The sequence below is a fragment of the Gobio gobio genome, assembly GCF_949357685.1.
Source record: "Gobio gobio genome assembly, chromosome: 8".
Lineage (NCBI taxonomy): Eukaryota > Metazoa > Chordata > Actinopteri > Cypriniformes > Gobionidae > Gobio > Gobio gobio.
The window spans coordinates 5,176,644-5,191,590 of record NC_137114.1 but is presented as its reverse complement, the minus strand read 5'-3'; the positions used below and the strand labels follow the sequence as shown (position 1 = coordinate 5,191,590).

The 14,947-nt window shown below is 38.9% G+C and overlaps 1 protein-coding gene across 1 annotated transcript in view; it reads left to right on the top strand.

Annotated features, from left to right (window-relative positions):
• Positions 1–13,574, top strand: part of mlf1 (myeloid leukemia factor 1) — a 35,286-nt gene extending 21,712 nt beyond the window's left edge. Inside the window, exons 3-7 of the mRNA XM_079824401.1 lie at positions 1,855–1,932; positions 4,971–5,099; positions 5,174–5,333; positions 9,767–9,902; positions 10,953–13,574. Coding sequence (XP_079680527.1) covers positions 1,855–1,932; positions 4,971–5,099; positions 5,174–5,333; positions 9,767–9,861 — 462 coding nt within the window. The 3' untranslated portion in view covers positions 9,862–9,902; positions 10,953–13,574. The remainder of the gene's footprint in view (positions 1–1,854; positions 1,933–4,970; positions 5,100–5,173; positions 5,334–9,766; positions 9,903–10,952) is intronic.
• Positions 13,575–14,947: the final 1,373 nt, after the last annotated feature.

The window sequence follows — 14,947 nt, the reverse complement described above, 5'->3', positions numbered from 1 at the left end:
CATGAGGTGACAAGACTCTGGTGTGGCGGCCATGACGTGACGAGACTCTGGTGTGGCGGCCATGACGTGACAAGACTCTGGCGTGGCGGCCATGACGTGACAAGACTGGCGTGGCGGCCATGACGTGATGAGACTCTGGCGTGGCGGCCATAACGTGACGAGACTGGCGTGGCGGCCATGACGTGATGAGACTCTGGCGTGGCGGCCATAACGTGACGAGACTGGCGTGGCGGCCATAACGTGACAAGACTGGCGTGGCGGCCATAACGTGACGAGACTCTGGCGTGGCGGCCATTACGTGAAAAGGTTCTGACGTAGCGGCCATGACATGAAGAGACTCTAGCGTGGCGGCCATGACGTGACAAGACTGGCATGGTGGCCATGACGTGACAAGACTCTGGCATGGTGGCCATGAGGTGACAAGACTCTGGTGTGGCGGCCATGACGTGACGAGACTCTGGTGTGGCGGCCATGACGTGACAAGACTCTGGCGTGGCGGCCATGACGTGACAAGACTGGTGTGGCGGCCATAACGTGACGAGACTGGCGTGGCGGCCATGACGTGACGAGACTCTGGTGTGGCGGCCATGACGTGACAAGACTGGCATGGTGGCCATGACGTGACAAGACTCTGGCATGGTGGCCATGAGGTGACAAGACTCTGGTGTGGCGGCCATGACGTGACGAGACTCTGGTGTGGCGGCCATGACGTGACAAGACTCTGGCGTGGCGGCCATGACGTGACAAGACTGGTGTGGCGGCCATAACGTGACGAGACTGGCGTGGCGGCCATGACGTGACGAGACTCTGGTGTGGCGGCCATGACGTGACAAGACTGGCGTGGCGGCCATGACGTGATGAGACTCTGGCGTGGCGGCCATAACGTGACGAGACTGGCGTGGCGGCCATGACGTGATGAGACTCTGGCGTGGCGGCCATAACGTGACGAGACTGGCGTGGCGGCCATAACGTGACGAGACTCTGGCGTGGCGGCCATGACGTGACAAGACTCTGGTGTGGCGGCCATAACGTGACGAGACTCTGGTGTGGTGGCCATGACGTGACAAGACTCTGGTGTGGCGGCCATAACGTGACGAGACTCTGGTGTGGCGGCCATGACGTGACAAGACTCTGGCGTGGCGGCCATAACGTGACGAGACTGGCGTGGCGGCCATGACGTGATGAGACTCTGGCGTGGCGGCCATAACGTGACGAGACTGGCGTGGCGGCCATAACGTGACGAGACTGGCGTGGCGGCCATAACGTGGCGAGACTCTGGCGTGGCGGCCATAACGTGACAAGACTGGCGTGGCGGCCATAACGTGACGAGACTCTGGCGTGGCGGCCATTACGTGAAAAGGTTCTGACGTAGCGGCCATGACATGAAGAGACTCTAGCGTGGCGGCCAACACATGGGTGTTTGAATCAAGATGGCGATCTTTTAGCCATCAGTCGTGTAACTCTAGTAATTAGCAATTCATAATTCTAAAAATAACTATACAATTTTGTAAAAACATAGAATGTCAACATCATATCGTTTAAACTATCAATTTATTAGCTTCAGTTTAGTTACTCCCACGCATCTCAAGTTCTAGAAACTGTAAGGCCAGTGAACTCTGACCTGTGATCTCCAGTGTTAGCCTGAATCCGCCATGCTCTGTATGACTCTCAGTGTGTCCTCATACAAGTTGTTAGAGAAAATGCTTTAAATAGCAATTGTGATTTAAAGATAATGTGGGGAAGTAAAGTAATGATATAAACTCAAGTACATTTTCTTTGAATAACTTCTGTCTAGATGGCAGTAGTGGAATCTGTTGTCTGCTGTGTCACTAAATGTGTGATAAATGTCAACAGGAGCTGGATTTCTTTGGCGATCCTTTCTCTATGATGGGCAACATGAGGAACAGGATGGAGGCGATGCACAGAGACATTGTAAGTCTGACCTCTCTGTTCTCCTATTATACCAGCATCTGTTCAATACTCTATGAACCACAGTGTCACTGAGTTTATATGCACTTTCTACCACCGATTCAATTTAATAAACTGACCACATGCAAGGTCATGGAAACATGCTGCTCTTTTAAAATGTTTTTTTTTTATATATATATATATATAATGAGGTGATATTCATAGTTATCTGTAGGAATGGGAATTGTATTTAGGAGTGAGTGAATTCAGTGATTCTGATTCATTAACAATTCCACTACTAGAAGAATAATCAATCCTAATTATTAGGGATTAGCTTGAAGCTGAATACCTTATTCAGAAAGGCATGACTAATGGCTTCAAAAAGAATAATTAATTTTTCATAATAATAGGTAAAATATTTGGCAGACACAGTCACTCCTCATGTTTGCTGGATAACAGGTGAGCCAGGGGATCATAACATGAAATTATACACAAACCTCTAAAATCACTATGCTATAATGAGTGTGTGAAGTGAATGAGTGTAAACTCTATGAAAAAAAGGAGCAGCGCAATCACAGATCAAATAGCTGTACTGCCGTCTCTCAGAAATCAGAGCTTTGTCAAGAGTAATATCAACTAAGTAATATCAACTAAGATACCAGGTGTCATGATTCCTGTCTTGTGTTACCCTGTCTTAAAAACCACAAACATGGCCACAGAGACAGGACATAGGATAAAACACAGAAACAATGAGAACACTTTAGCTTAAAAGTTCTTAAAACAGGGTAACACAAGACAGGAATCATGACACTAGGCTACACATTTTCTACTATTTCATATGTCTATTTTAATGTTTTAAACTTTGTAAAGTATGATACACGAATGAGTGTAAACCATATGAATGAATTGAGCACAGCACAGCACTTTTATTTGATGTTGTCAATGTTTGTCCTGACAAAAATGTGTACAAAAAGTTTCTCTAGAAAATGTCCTCTTTTCCTTAAATTTAACATTTAGTATTATTATTTTATATAATTTAATAATAATTGAATGAGTTATAAGCCACGCTAACTGAACATTTTCAGCCATTGACTGAATTTTTTTAGCAGTGAAGAGAAAAATCTGAAGGCCGTCCGTCGTTTTGCCAGATTACACTGTGTGATCTATTGTAACTTGTAACTGTAATTCCCAGCCCTGTTCAGTGTGGCAGCTGAGCACGGGTTCAGCCTCCAGAACAAATTAAAACTGCCATGAAGTCGTCTGTCTGAGGCAAAGATGCGAAATCTATGGCAATTGCGTCTGCATCAGTCTCCCTTTGAGAGTTTGATTACTCACAAGCGAGCACCCAGTTTTAGTCGATGCGAAGATTTGAGTTTTAGGCAGATACAGAAAGTCAATTGAGTTTAGTTCAGTTCATTTTTTATTACGGGTTTTGTTCATATTATAATCGTAATTGTATTTTTTTTTATATATTGCAAATATATTTGCCTGTTCAGACAGAAAGCTGGTGTTTTAGCAGCTTCCGCTGTCACTGCGGAGGAAAAAAATAAACATTCATCTGCTTTGTGTGCCTCTGTCTCAGTCTCCTAAATAAATCAATGCATGATCTAGCCTAAATGCTTGTCTTGCAAGTTCAAGACTAAAAATGAAAATGTGAACAAAAACAAAAGCTATTAAATGTCTTGTTATCATTAAAATGACAGGTTATAATTATGAAGGAATTCTTACGACCCTGCCTTCAAATTGGTAAGATTTTTTTAAGGAAATGAAAAGGATTTCTATATTTTATTCACTCATTAGCCTATATGAAAGCCATACAAATTCAGCACAAAAAGTATAATAAAAAATGCAGCGGAGTATTCTATGGTTGGTTGTGCAATCGACTTTCGTGACTGGCCAAAATAGCTGCAGGCAGCCAATGCTTCTCTATAAGTAGTACGGGGGAGGAACCGAGATTTGAACATTTTAGCAGATTTTAGCATCATTAATCCTCAAAAGATCGCAATCTTGAGTCATACACCCAACCAATCTTATTCCTAAATGACAGCGATTCGTCTGTTAAACCTTTGTCAAGTCCGCAAATGCTTTTCTTATTTAGAGTTGTTGTCTTGTTTCCTGGAAAATAAAATCAATATGAAGTGAGTTTTTTCCTTAAAACAAGCAAAATGATCTGCCAATGGGGTAAGAAAAATAATCTTGTTTCTGTTTGAAATCTTGTTTCTGTCCAAAACAGAAAGATTTCTTACCCCATTGGCAGATCATTTAGCTTGTTTTAAGCAAAAACTCACTTCATTTTGATTTTATTTTCCAGAAAACAAGAAAGAATTTCTTAAGTCATTGTACTTATCTAGTAAAAGTATCTTGCTTTTAGACTGGAAACAAGACAAAAACACTAAGTAGGAAAAACATTTTTTGCATTTTATCCCAATTGTTTTTATAAAAAACTCCAATGGCTATATGGTAACATCCTCAAAAAAATGATAAACATCACATTTCAACCTGTTTAAGTAAAGGGATGAGTCAATATTATTATGTTTTCTAGATACATTATTATCCAAATTATTTCGATTTTTAGAAAGCACATTATAGATTCCCTTAAAACTAGATTCCCCTTTACATGTGTTTAACGATTGTAGATATTCAAAGCACTACCAAACTGGACACTTTAACAAATGAATTAACTCTGCCGTCCCCTGCTTATCACTGTACATCTGCAACTGTGTTATTATGTGTATCATATGTATAATCTGTAACTTTTGTATATTTATTGTGTATATAACGTGTCATCTGTAAAGTATGTCTAATTGTATTCTGTTCGCTCTCAAGACTTTCACATCTCCACCACGGCACATGTGCTGTTGGTGATGTGACAATAAAAAAGGGACTGAAAATACTCTTTTTTTGATAGCATATTTTCATAAAATTTCAATAAAAAGTGTATCTTTCACTACACATACGAACACGTAAGTCAGTAATTACACTGATGAATGAGTGACGCATGAATACTAGAGTGTCCTGCAGAAAAGCAGTTTCTCAGATGTTTTTCTAACTGTTTCTTTTAGGAAAACATGGCATCAGACCCCAACAACCACTCCTTTTCCTCTTCGAATGTTGTGACATGCTTGAAAATGGGAAACGAGCCTCCAAAAGTGTTCGAGGCCTCATCTCAGACCCACTGTGTTCCTGGAGGAGTGAGTACTGCTCTGAATCACTCTCACGTCTTCCCTTTTCAGCAATATTAGGAAGTGATTTATGGTGTGTTCAGTTAAAGGAGACCAGGAAGTGTCTGAAGGACTCTGAGAGTGGGCTAAAGAAGATGGCCATTGGCCATCACATCCAGGACAGAGGACACGTCATCGAGAGGAAAGAGAACATGAAATACGGAGAGAAAGAACTCCACCAGGACTTCCAGAACATGGATGAAGGTGAGGACTGATTTAGAGAGACAAACAAGTGTTGACGTTTCTCTGGTGAAGTAGACATGTTGAGAAGGATAAGCCAGCAGTGTCAATGCATGTTCTTTTACTGTTCTTAACCCTCTGGTGCGCTTTGCGTGTTGGTCACTTAAATTGGGTCTCTTTTCAAAGATGACACTTGGCAAAGTATTGCTGAAGTGAAAAAAGTTTTAAAAAAGTAAACTTTAAAAAAAGTTACAGAATTGTATGTTTATTGTTATGAAAAATGCACAAAAATACAATTACATCTTTTTATATAAAACATATATTTTCAAAAACACGTTTTACTTGTGTTCCAAATATGAGGATGATATCTTCAAAAATGAGCTTTCAGTGAGATTTTGTTTGGGCACCGTACCAAATGCTTCCACTGGATGAGATTCGTCTCTCATCCCATTCATTTCTAATGCGCTTATCTTTGACCATGAAGGTGTTCAAGTGTGACTATTATTTTCAGGACCATTTAACCCATGGGTCTCAAACTCGCAGCCCCCTGCTACTTGACATCAAAGTTAAGTGTCGTTCTGAAAAGCACCTTTTTGCTGAGTCGTTGCGTATGCCGCGCTTGCCATACTTGTTGCCTCACTTCATGTGTGTGTGTGTGTGTGTGTGTGTGTGTGTGTGTGTGAGAGAGAGAGAGAGAGAGTTGGCTCGCCCCTCCCTCATGCAGTATATTTGGTTGACACCGCGTGATTGACAGGAACAGAATGTGAGGCTGATCAGACAGTCGTAACGAATGTGGTCTAACAGCGCTCGTCAATGTCAAAATGATTGAGATGGCCAATCAAATGAAAGTAGGCGGGGTTTGTGTTCTCTTTTGGCTCGTGCTCAGTCTTCACACACAGACAAGCGCGTCAATCCATCGCTTAATGCCGTTGCGGAGAGAGACTCTATTCCTTCAAAACAAAATGCACACGCACACAAATGCATCGTGTCCATACTCTTAATATACAATCATGGATGAACATCTTTGATTTTAATGAAGAAGAGAAAAAAATATATATATGCGAGCGGATTAGAACCCAGAACCTTTGACACGGTTTACTGAAATTCTACCACTAGACCACTAGGGAATTAAAATGTTAATTGCGGATCTATGTATTTATTCACTTACGGGAAGAATTACGGGACTAATAATATTAGTATAATATTATAAGACAAATATATTTGACATAAATTAATGCAAATATTGTTTGCAAATAGTCTCAAAAAGATTATTTCCCAACTAGAATTAGACCTAGAATTTCATTCACTGTTCTGTTTGACCTGTTAGGGTCTTGCTTTGAATTAGTCTATTATTTAAAATACAAATTAAATCATGCATTATTTGATATTACATGATTTAATTTCTATAGGCTATATTTTAAAAAATAGAGTAGGCAAGAGAAGCCTATGTTCAGAAGAACCGTTCATGTTCAGAAGAAACATTCATGTTGAAGAACTGTAAATAATAAAGATTGAGAAGATTGGATCAGTTGTGCTCCTTTTTTTTTGGAGTACTTGAAACACTTTTTATGTGGAATACTTGATGCGGCCCGGCCTGAGCCAGAGCCAGAGTCTACCTCCAGCGGCCCCCAGATAAAATGAGTTTGAGACCCCTGATTTAACCTTTTCGAATCATGTCCATATTTTTTTTGTGTGTGTGTTCACACAGCAAGTGTCAAAACCTTTACCAAGTTCTGTACCATTCTGATGAAGTAAAACAATTATAAAAAAAACAAACGTAAACTTTTTCGCTCAAAAATGACAGGAGAGCACAGAGGGTTAAGCAGACGCTCAGAAAAAAAATAGTACAAGAAAATTATTTATTTTACTCATGCCAAAATGTAATTTCTAAGAAATCAGCTTTTCACAAAAGGATAAATTTTTTCCCAAAGTGGCAGGTATTTTTTCTTTGTATACCGCTCCATCATTTTTTTGGAGTTGTTTTGACCCAGAACACACTTAAAGGCCAGATTTACTAACAGCTTGCACCAGTGCAAACCCTGTTTTGGTGTTATAAAAGTACCGTCAGGATTTACTAAAGACCCGATGAGCGCTGAAGAGCCGTAGACAGGGGTATTTCTACGGCTGACCTCATTGCTTATGCATTAGTAGGACGTTCCCTCTTCAGACGAAAGTATTTAAAGGGATACTTCACCCAAAAATGAAAATTCTGTCATCATCTACTCACCCTCAAGTTGTTCCAAACCTGTATGAGTTTCTTAGGGTTCTCTCTGCTTTATTACAAACATTCTTCAAAATATCTTCTTTTGTGTTCAGCAGAACAAAGAAACTCATACAGGTTTGGAACAACTTGAGGGTGAGTAGATGATGACAGAATTTTCATTTTTGGGTGAACTATCCCTTTAAATAAATCACGCGAGGGGACAAGGTTTACACTCGTCAGTTTACTGGTGTTTGAGCCATTATTTACCGCCCAAAGAAGCACATCTCAAACGGGACACTAACGGGGGGATTTTGTTGGTCATTATGGAAATGATCCGGCTGTGTTGTGTTCATTCATTTGAGCGTTGTCAGTAGATCACGGCTGAACTGTCCACTCTCATCGGCGCTTTTATGGAATTACGCTCTCACGCTAATTTGCCCTTTTTAGTAAATCTGGCCCCATAGTCACATAATGTACACATAGTGTAATGCAGCAACAATATAAAACACAAAAGAGTTCATAAGTCAGGCAAGTTCACTTTTGGCAAGCTGTTTCAAACTCCAAACAAACTTCCTTTTGGCCTGATTTTGTTCAAAATGGCGTCACAGCAGTTCAGTTCATTCATTTATCTTAGAATTATATCAAGGCCATTAGCTCCTGCAGACACTAGCCGTGTTTCCATTACCCTTCAAATTGCGCAAATTGAAATTGCGAATTGAAAATACGCCCAATGGAAACGCGTCAATTTTGCAAAAACTCCCATATATCGCAAAAAGGTTTTTACGCTCGCATGAGGTGGTTTTTCAGGCAATTCGAAAAATGACATTTTCGCAAAACTGCAATTTAGCCTACAGGTCACCTGGTATGGTCACGCGTTGCTCTCACATAGGGCCTACATATAATTTTCTTCCACTCAAGTATGTCTAATAACGATATCTTATGTCGTTAAAACGACATATATTTTCTCCTAATAAGGAAAGTGGCGTAACTTTATAATGACGGACCCCGGTGCAACCACTAATATTATAACTATCTATAGGCATACTGTAATTAAGACATATATTCAAGAAATGTATTAAAACAGAAAGACGCTATAGTTTCAGCCTTGCTCAAAGACTGAGGAAACAGGCCAGTTACGCACCTCAATCATTCCCGACGATCTTGGTTTGCTTCTTATTAAATATACAGCCAAATAGTTGATTAAACATTGATCAAAATTAAAAAACAATTTATACAAAACAAAATTATTTTTAAAGTAAGAACTTTCTAGAAAACTGCGCATCTGATTATGTGCCTTACTCATGCTGCTCACTTTTCATAATCAACATATGAAATAAAAAGATTATAATATTTAGACATAGCCTAACTATATGAAACTAAATAGACTACGTTTTCTTTAACCCTCTGTCCAACAAAGTCGTCGGCGCCTTTTGATGGATATTTTCCTTATTCCATTTCCAGCGGAAACTCACAATACTCCGTCATTTTTAGCCATACAGATAAGTGCTATACATTATTATAAACAGTAAACTGTCTACTTTTATTTGTGTACACTCACGATAACAGCAAAGGCCGTGGACTCAGGGAACAGATTATTTTACCCTCCAAATGCTGTCTTCATTTCAAAAATATATTTTGTTTATTAAACGCAAAGTTTTTCATTTCAAAAGCATTTCTAAATTCAGTTTATATTTCCAACAAACGAAATTCCAAGCCAAAATAACGAAGTGGTAAAAAAAACCTTTGAGTTATCACCATGAAGATTCAAACTTTTCGCTCGTCTCTGTATGTGGCAATGCGTCACAATAACCTGCGTATGTAAAAGTCGATCATTCTTTACAGATGATGGTATGTTTGGACAGAAGACGAGTTCTTTATTAAACTCATAAAAAACAGTAGAATATAAAATGCCACAATTTATCATAACACCTCATATGTGCCGCTCAAGTAGGCTATAAGGGGCTTTCCTTGCCATCAATGCTTGGATAACACACACGTCTCTTTCCATTAATAATAATGGCGTGCGGTGGCTGGGATATACATAAACCTAACAACATACGTAGCATACATTTTGGAATGATTTATCACGAGAGGGAAAAAAAATTGTTTTAGTCGCATATCAGTTAATGGAAACGCTGTCATTTCGCAATATTTTTTTATCGACTTTTAGAAAATATCGCAAAAGTTTTGCGAAAATCTGTAATGGAAACGTGGCTACTGTTTCTGACGCTGGCCTTGTGTTTTGTCTTTTCAGCGGAAGCCCAGTCCTTTGATGACGAATGGCAGCGTAAAATGGCCAAATACCAGGTTTTTGCGCCCCTGTCCCGCCTGGGGGCTCCCAGACACTGAGTACACCGAGCAGACATCACAGGACTACAAGAGACACGCAGGTCGGTGAACCTTCTGATGCTGCTCCCATACAGACCGAGAAAAGCTCAAAAATACACAATTGGAGTTGTGGTTGATTATTATTAAACTTTTATAACTTTAGTGTAGTGTCGCTGTTTGAGCATTAACAACATCTGCAAAGTTTCGAGGCTCAAATCTCAAAGCAAAGGGAGTTATAACCGAAATTACACTAAACTATCCCTGTTCTCTCTTCATGAGCAGATATTATCTGGCTCATTTTACCCCACACCAGCGCTTTATAGATGATCATGACAGAATATGCTAATCAATGACTGAAGATGGTTAACTCATAAACTCATCGTCTATCCCTTCAGAAGCGTCCTGTCTCGTTCTACATGTTGTCTCTTCTTCTGGAGTCTCTCCATCATTGTCCGACTCCGGTTTGATCAGAAAAGGCTGAACAGTTTCTGATATTGTCAGTGTGTGTGTGTGTTTGTGTGTGTGTAAGCTGCTAACATGAGCTATTGAAGCTCCGCCCTCTTCCTGAAAGGGGGTGGGGAGCAGCAGCTCATTTGCATTTAAAGGGACACACACCTCACCATCAAAGACTTAGGGTGAACGGATGCGCCAGTGCATTTGATATTTAAACAACGTGGAGCTGGACGTGAACATGAGAACTATCTTTCTGTCAGGATAACTTGAAGAGTAACAGTAATGCACCACTTTTAGATAATTTACTTATATTAAAATACTAACCTGGCACGCAAAATATTTGTTCAAGAGTCCACATTGAATTCAAAATCTCAACGTTTGAGAACAAATGAGTTTTAGGATTAAAAAAAAATGTAGAAGCTGTAATGTTGGCGGTGGAAGATTCGGGAAGGGAGGGTGATATCACTGAACTGCAGGCTGGCAGAACGGTTGGCAATAGTTAATGTTCCTTAAATAACTGCGCTAACCAGCTGATACACGCACAGCCATATCACATGACACCATAATGTTAAAGGTCACATGTGAAAGAGAATCTAGGGTTGCACTGAAATGCCATTTGTCCTGTTTAATATGAAAATCTTTCAATTTTGTGTTCACAGAAATGCCAATGGAGCTGCAGGAAACCAAAGCCATTACAATGAGCTGAACATTCAAGACTCCAGCGGGAAGAAGCACTAAAGCTCACTCAGAATCAGGGCTTAAAAACAGAAAAAAATATCAATCGGTTCACTCCGAGCAGAATCAATATTTTAACGTTTCCGTTTTTGCGTTCCTCATTAAACATTACTGTTCCGAAAACGGTTTGATTTGAAAAAATAACGGTTAATAACGTTATTTTAATTTAGCCTATACTTTAAACAAATATGTATAAATAGACTTATTTTCACTCAATAATAATATAACGCATGATAATTAAACTTGAATATTTATTTCATAACATTTTTAAAACCACAACAGAAATACATGCATTAATTACAAAGCATAAACAGCGGGACAAATATTGACCTGTTTTAATGGAGCGGAAAGTGGTCCTCTTATGCCTAATTCTTTTCAGAAGCGTGATAACATTCTTTGCAAATAACTTTTTTTCCAACACAACTTGTTTTAAAAATTGCATGAATAAAGAATAAATAAACTGGATAACCATTGCTCTTTTAATGCACCGTCAACTGCTAATTTCAAAGCAAACACGTCCTTGCATCCCATAATCAAATTCAGTCAGCTAATAAAGCTTGATCATTTAATGCAATATAACGTACCATTTAATACGAAGCATCAACCGTCTATAGAAAACATTGACCGGTCCTGTATTGGCAATCTGAAAGACTATAGGAAAAATGTTTGATAGATGCTAGTAACTTGGATAAGCTTAAACGGAATCCACAAACTAGCCTAAATCAGACTATTTGAGCTTAAAGTCTGTACTACTTATTTAAACGTACGAAAAGAATGTCCTCCAATACCTGCGCTTTCATTGTAGAGCTCAGTGGGGAAAGAAATGTCTACTTGAGGCGTGTAAATGCGCGCTCACACTGACTTGCGTTACCGGTAGATTCATAGATGACATTTCACTCACGCTTGATCCGTCACATCACATGCTGGACTACTCAATTCATGATTGGTCACTGCCAAATTAAAATATTAAAGAGAACGATAAAATAACATTATTAACCGGTTAATGGTCATTTCAAATTAACGTTTCTGTTCAGAACGATTCAAATTGATTTCGATTTCGTTTTCGTTCCTCTTAAAATTTCGTTCGTTTCCGGTTTTCGTTTTCGTTCCTTGAACCGGTTCAGAGCCGTGCTCAGAATAAAACACTCTTCTCACTGCAGTTTCCTCATATCTGCAATCCACGCCCGCTTCACACCACAAACTTCACACGCTCTGTACAGAGACGTTATTTCTAGGTAGAGTATTTTTAATAATGACCATATGTTTTAAAATGGTAATCAGCATTAGACCTGGTCTTTAATAGGACAGAATCATGACTTGTCGAGTACTGTTATTCTCAAAGTCCCTTTCAAGGAAAGTCTGTTCACTCTATTTCGGGCATCAAGACCAGCTCATGTCCATTTGAATGGGAAATTTAAATCAGCAACACAATCTGACCATGAACTGTCCCCTCTGGGCACCAATATTTGAACAACTTTAGAAGATATGGAGATGAGGGCTAGGATCATGGTTTGTATTCAGTAGTACAACAGAACACCATGAGTGTTTATGAGCACCGTTTATTGTTTGCTTTTGGGATTTGAAGGAGCATTTGGACCCGGAAAAGATGCTGTGTGATGTTGGACTTAATAGCCATGTTGCAGAAGCAGAGTTGTAACACACTTATTGATTTTGTCAATCTCCATAAACCCTTCCTCTGTACACATTTGTAAAAACTTGCATGAAAGTACACTTTTTATATAAATGTCTCTCGTAGTGTTTTCTTCCTGGACTTGAAGCTACAAGCTTGTTGAGAACAAACATTGAGTACTAAAGAAAATACTATCACAATAAATGCTTTTAAAATGAATGAATAGTTTTTTATCTTTATCCTGCTCGTGGTGGTGTAAATATATCTATTCTGAAGCAAAGTTCACATCCTTGTTATATCAGCTTTTACATAGGCCTACTTAAATCTGCATATTTGTGATATTTACCCCTGGGCGTTATTACTTTATAAAGGCCATTTTTGAACCTTATTAAATGTATGCATCATCTTTCATGTCACATTCTTACATTTGATCAATAAATTCAGTTATAATAATAAGACACTATAGGGCTGTTACCAATCAAATCATTTAGCCTACACTGAAAAATCACAACTACAATAAATAATGTTCTGAGATTTATGTTTTAAACGTTTGAATATACAAATAAGAAAATAAATGCAATGATATTTTAAACATGAAACTAAACCAGCAGCAAATGACCGTCTTAATGAGCGAGTCATTGAGTCGTTCATTCAAACGATTCGTTCAAACACTGAATCATTCAGCAACAAAACAGCGCTGAGTTTGTTGCTTTCCTTTGGAACCCAAAAAAGTCTATATTGTTTATGTCTATGATGTAATTAACTTAATATTAACTAGGCTACTTGTTTATTGAACCACAACATTCAATGTAACATTTGCAATTGTGATGATATTCAGTAAAACCGCTCCCTTAGTCGACTCGTGTTATTAACAATATCAGACGTCATAAATAAAATAAAACAAAAATGTTACCCTGGGTTTGTTTCTTCTGTGAGTTTATAACTTACTGCTGTTATGTTCATTAGTTTTGATTTCTCCACGAATGTCTCTCTCAGGCAGACTTTGTTACCGCGTTTATGGTTATTTTATTAACTTTTAACATACTTGATCGGTTCATGTGAACTGATCTGTGATCTGTGTGAATGTCACGCCACATTAAAGCGCCAAAAAAGATCACAACAGCTCGAGAGACGTCTTTGGGAAATTAGCCCATTTCCAATTATTATTGTGAAGTTATGCTTTCAACTATACTTGACCCTTGTCAAACTCGCTCAAATCCTTACGCTTGGCCATTTTTCCTGCTTCTAACACATCAACTTTGAGGACAAAATGTGGTAACACTTTAGATTACAGCACAGAAAGTACTGCGTAAGTAAAGCGAATTTACAGCGTAACTCTGTACAGTGTAACTATAAAGTACGTACATGTAGGTATAAGGGAACAAGTAATATTTAGGTAATATTGTCCCTTTTTTCTCTCTCTCTCTCTTTCTTGGCTACTCCTCTTGTTCCTCTTCTTCTAATGGGGTAAGAACAATAATCTTGTTTCTGTTATTTGGGACAAAAATAAGATTATTTTTCTTACCCCATTGGCAGATCATTTTGCTTGTTTTAAGCAAAAACTCACTTTTTTTTCTCTCCATAAAACAAGAAAATATCTTATGTCATTGTACTCATCTAGTAAATGGATATTGATTTAAGAATGTTTAGATATTTACACTTGAAATAAGACAAAAACACTAAATAAGAAAAGCATTTTTGCAGCGAACTGGTTGATTGAAATGAACCATCCAAAAGAACCGGTTCAGACATCACATAGTGTCCATTAAAATGCACAGAGAGAGGAGACAGGAGACACAAGACACAAGTCAACTGTTGTCTACTGGAATGCTAATTAGCCTGGAATGCTAATCACAACAGGGAATGAGCCCGTCACAAAGAGTGTGACGATATGAGTCTCTTTATATAGAGTGTCTGAGTATGTGTGTGAATTGATAGCAGGTGTGTTGAATCTTAGAGCACTGCGAGTGTGAGCATTCTGGAATATGGAGTCCGGGGCGGCCATGTTTGAAGTCTGAGGTGTATGCTGGGAATTGTAGTCCATTGACCTGACAACAGCTAAATAAATGCTTTCTGAAAGTAATGCTCTGGCGCCATCTAGCTATCAATGCTTGGTAAATATAGTTTACTCAGTAATTCTCTAAACATGCAAGGGAGTCAGCACTACATCTCGGAGACATCTATTGAATGTCTGCATTTACATCAAGATTGAGTTTGCTCGTCTGCAATATCTTGTTAGATAGACGTTTAGAAGATGTCTTTAAGATGTGTGTTTTTACACAGCAGAAG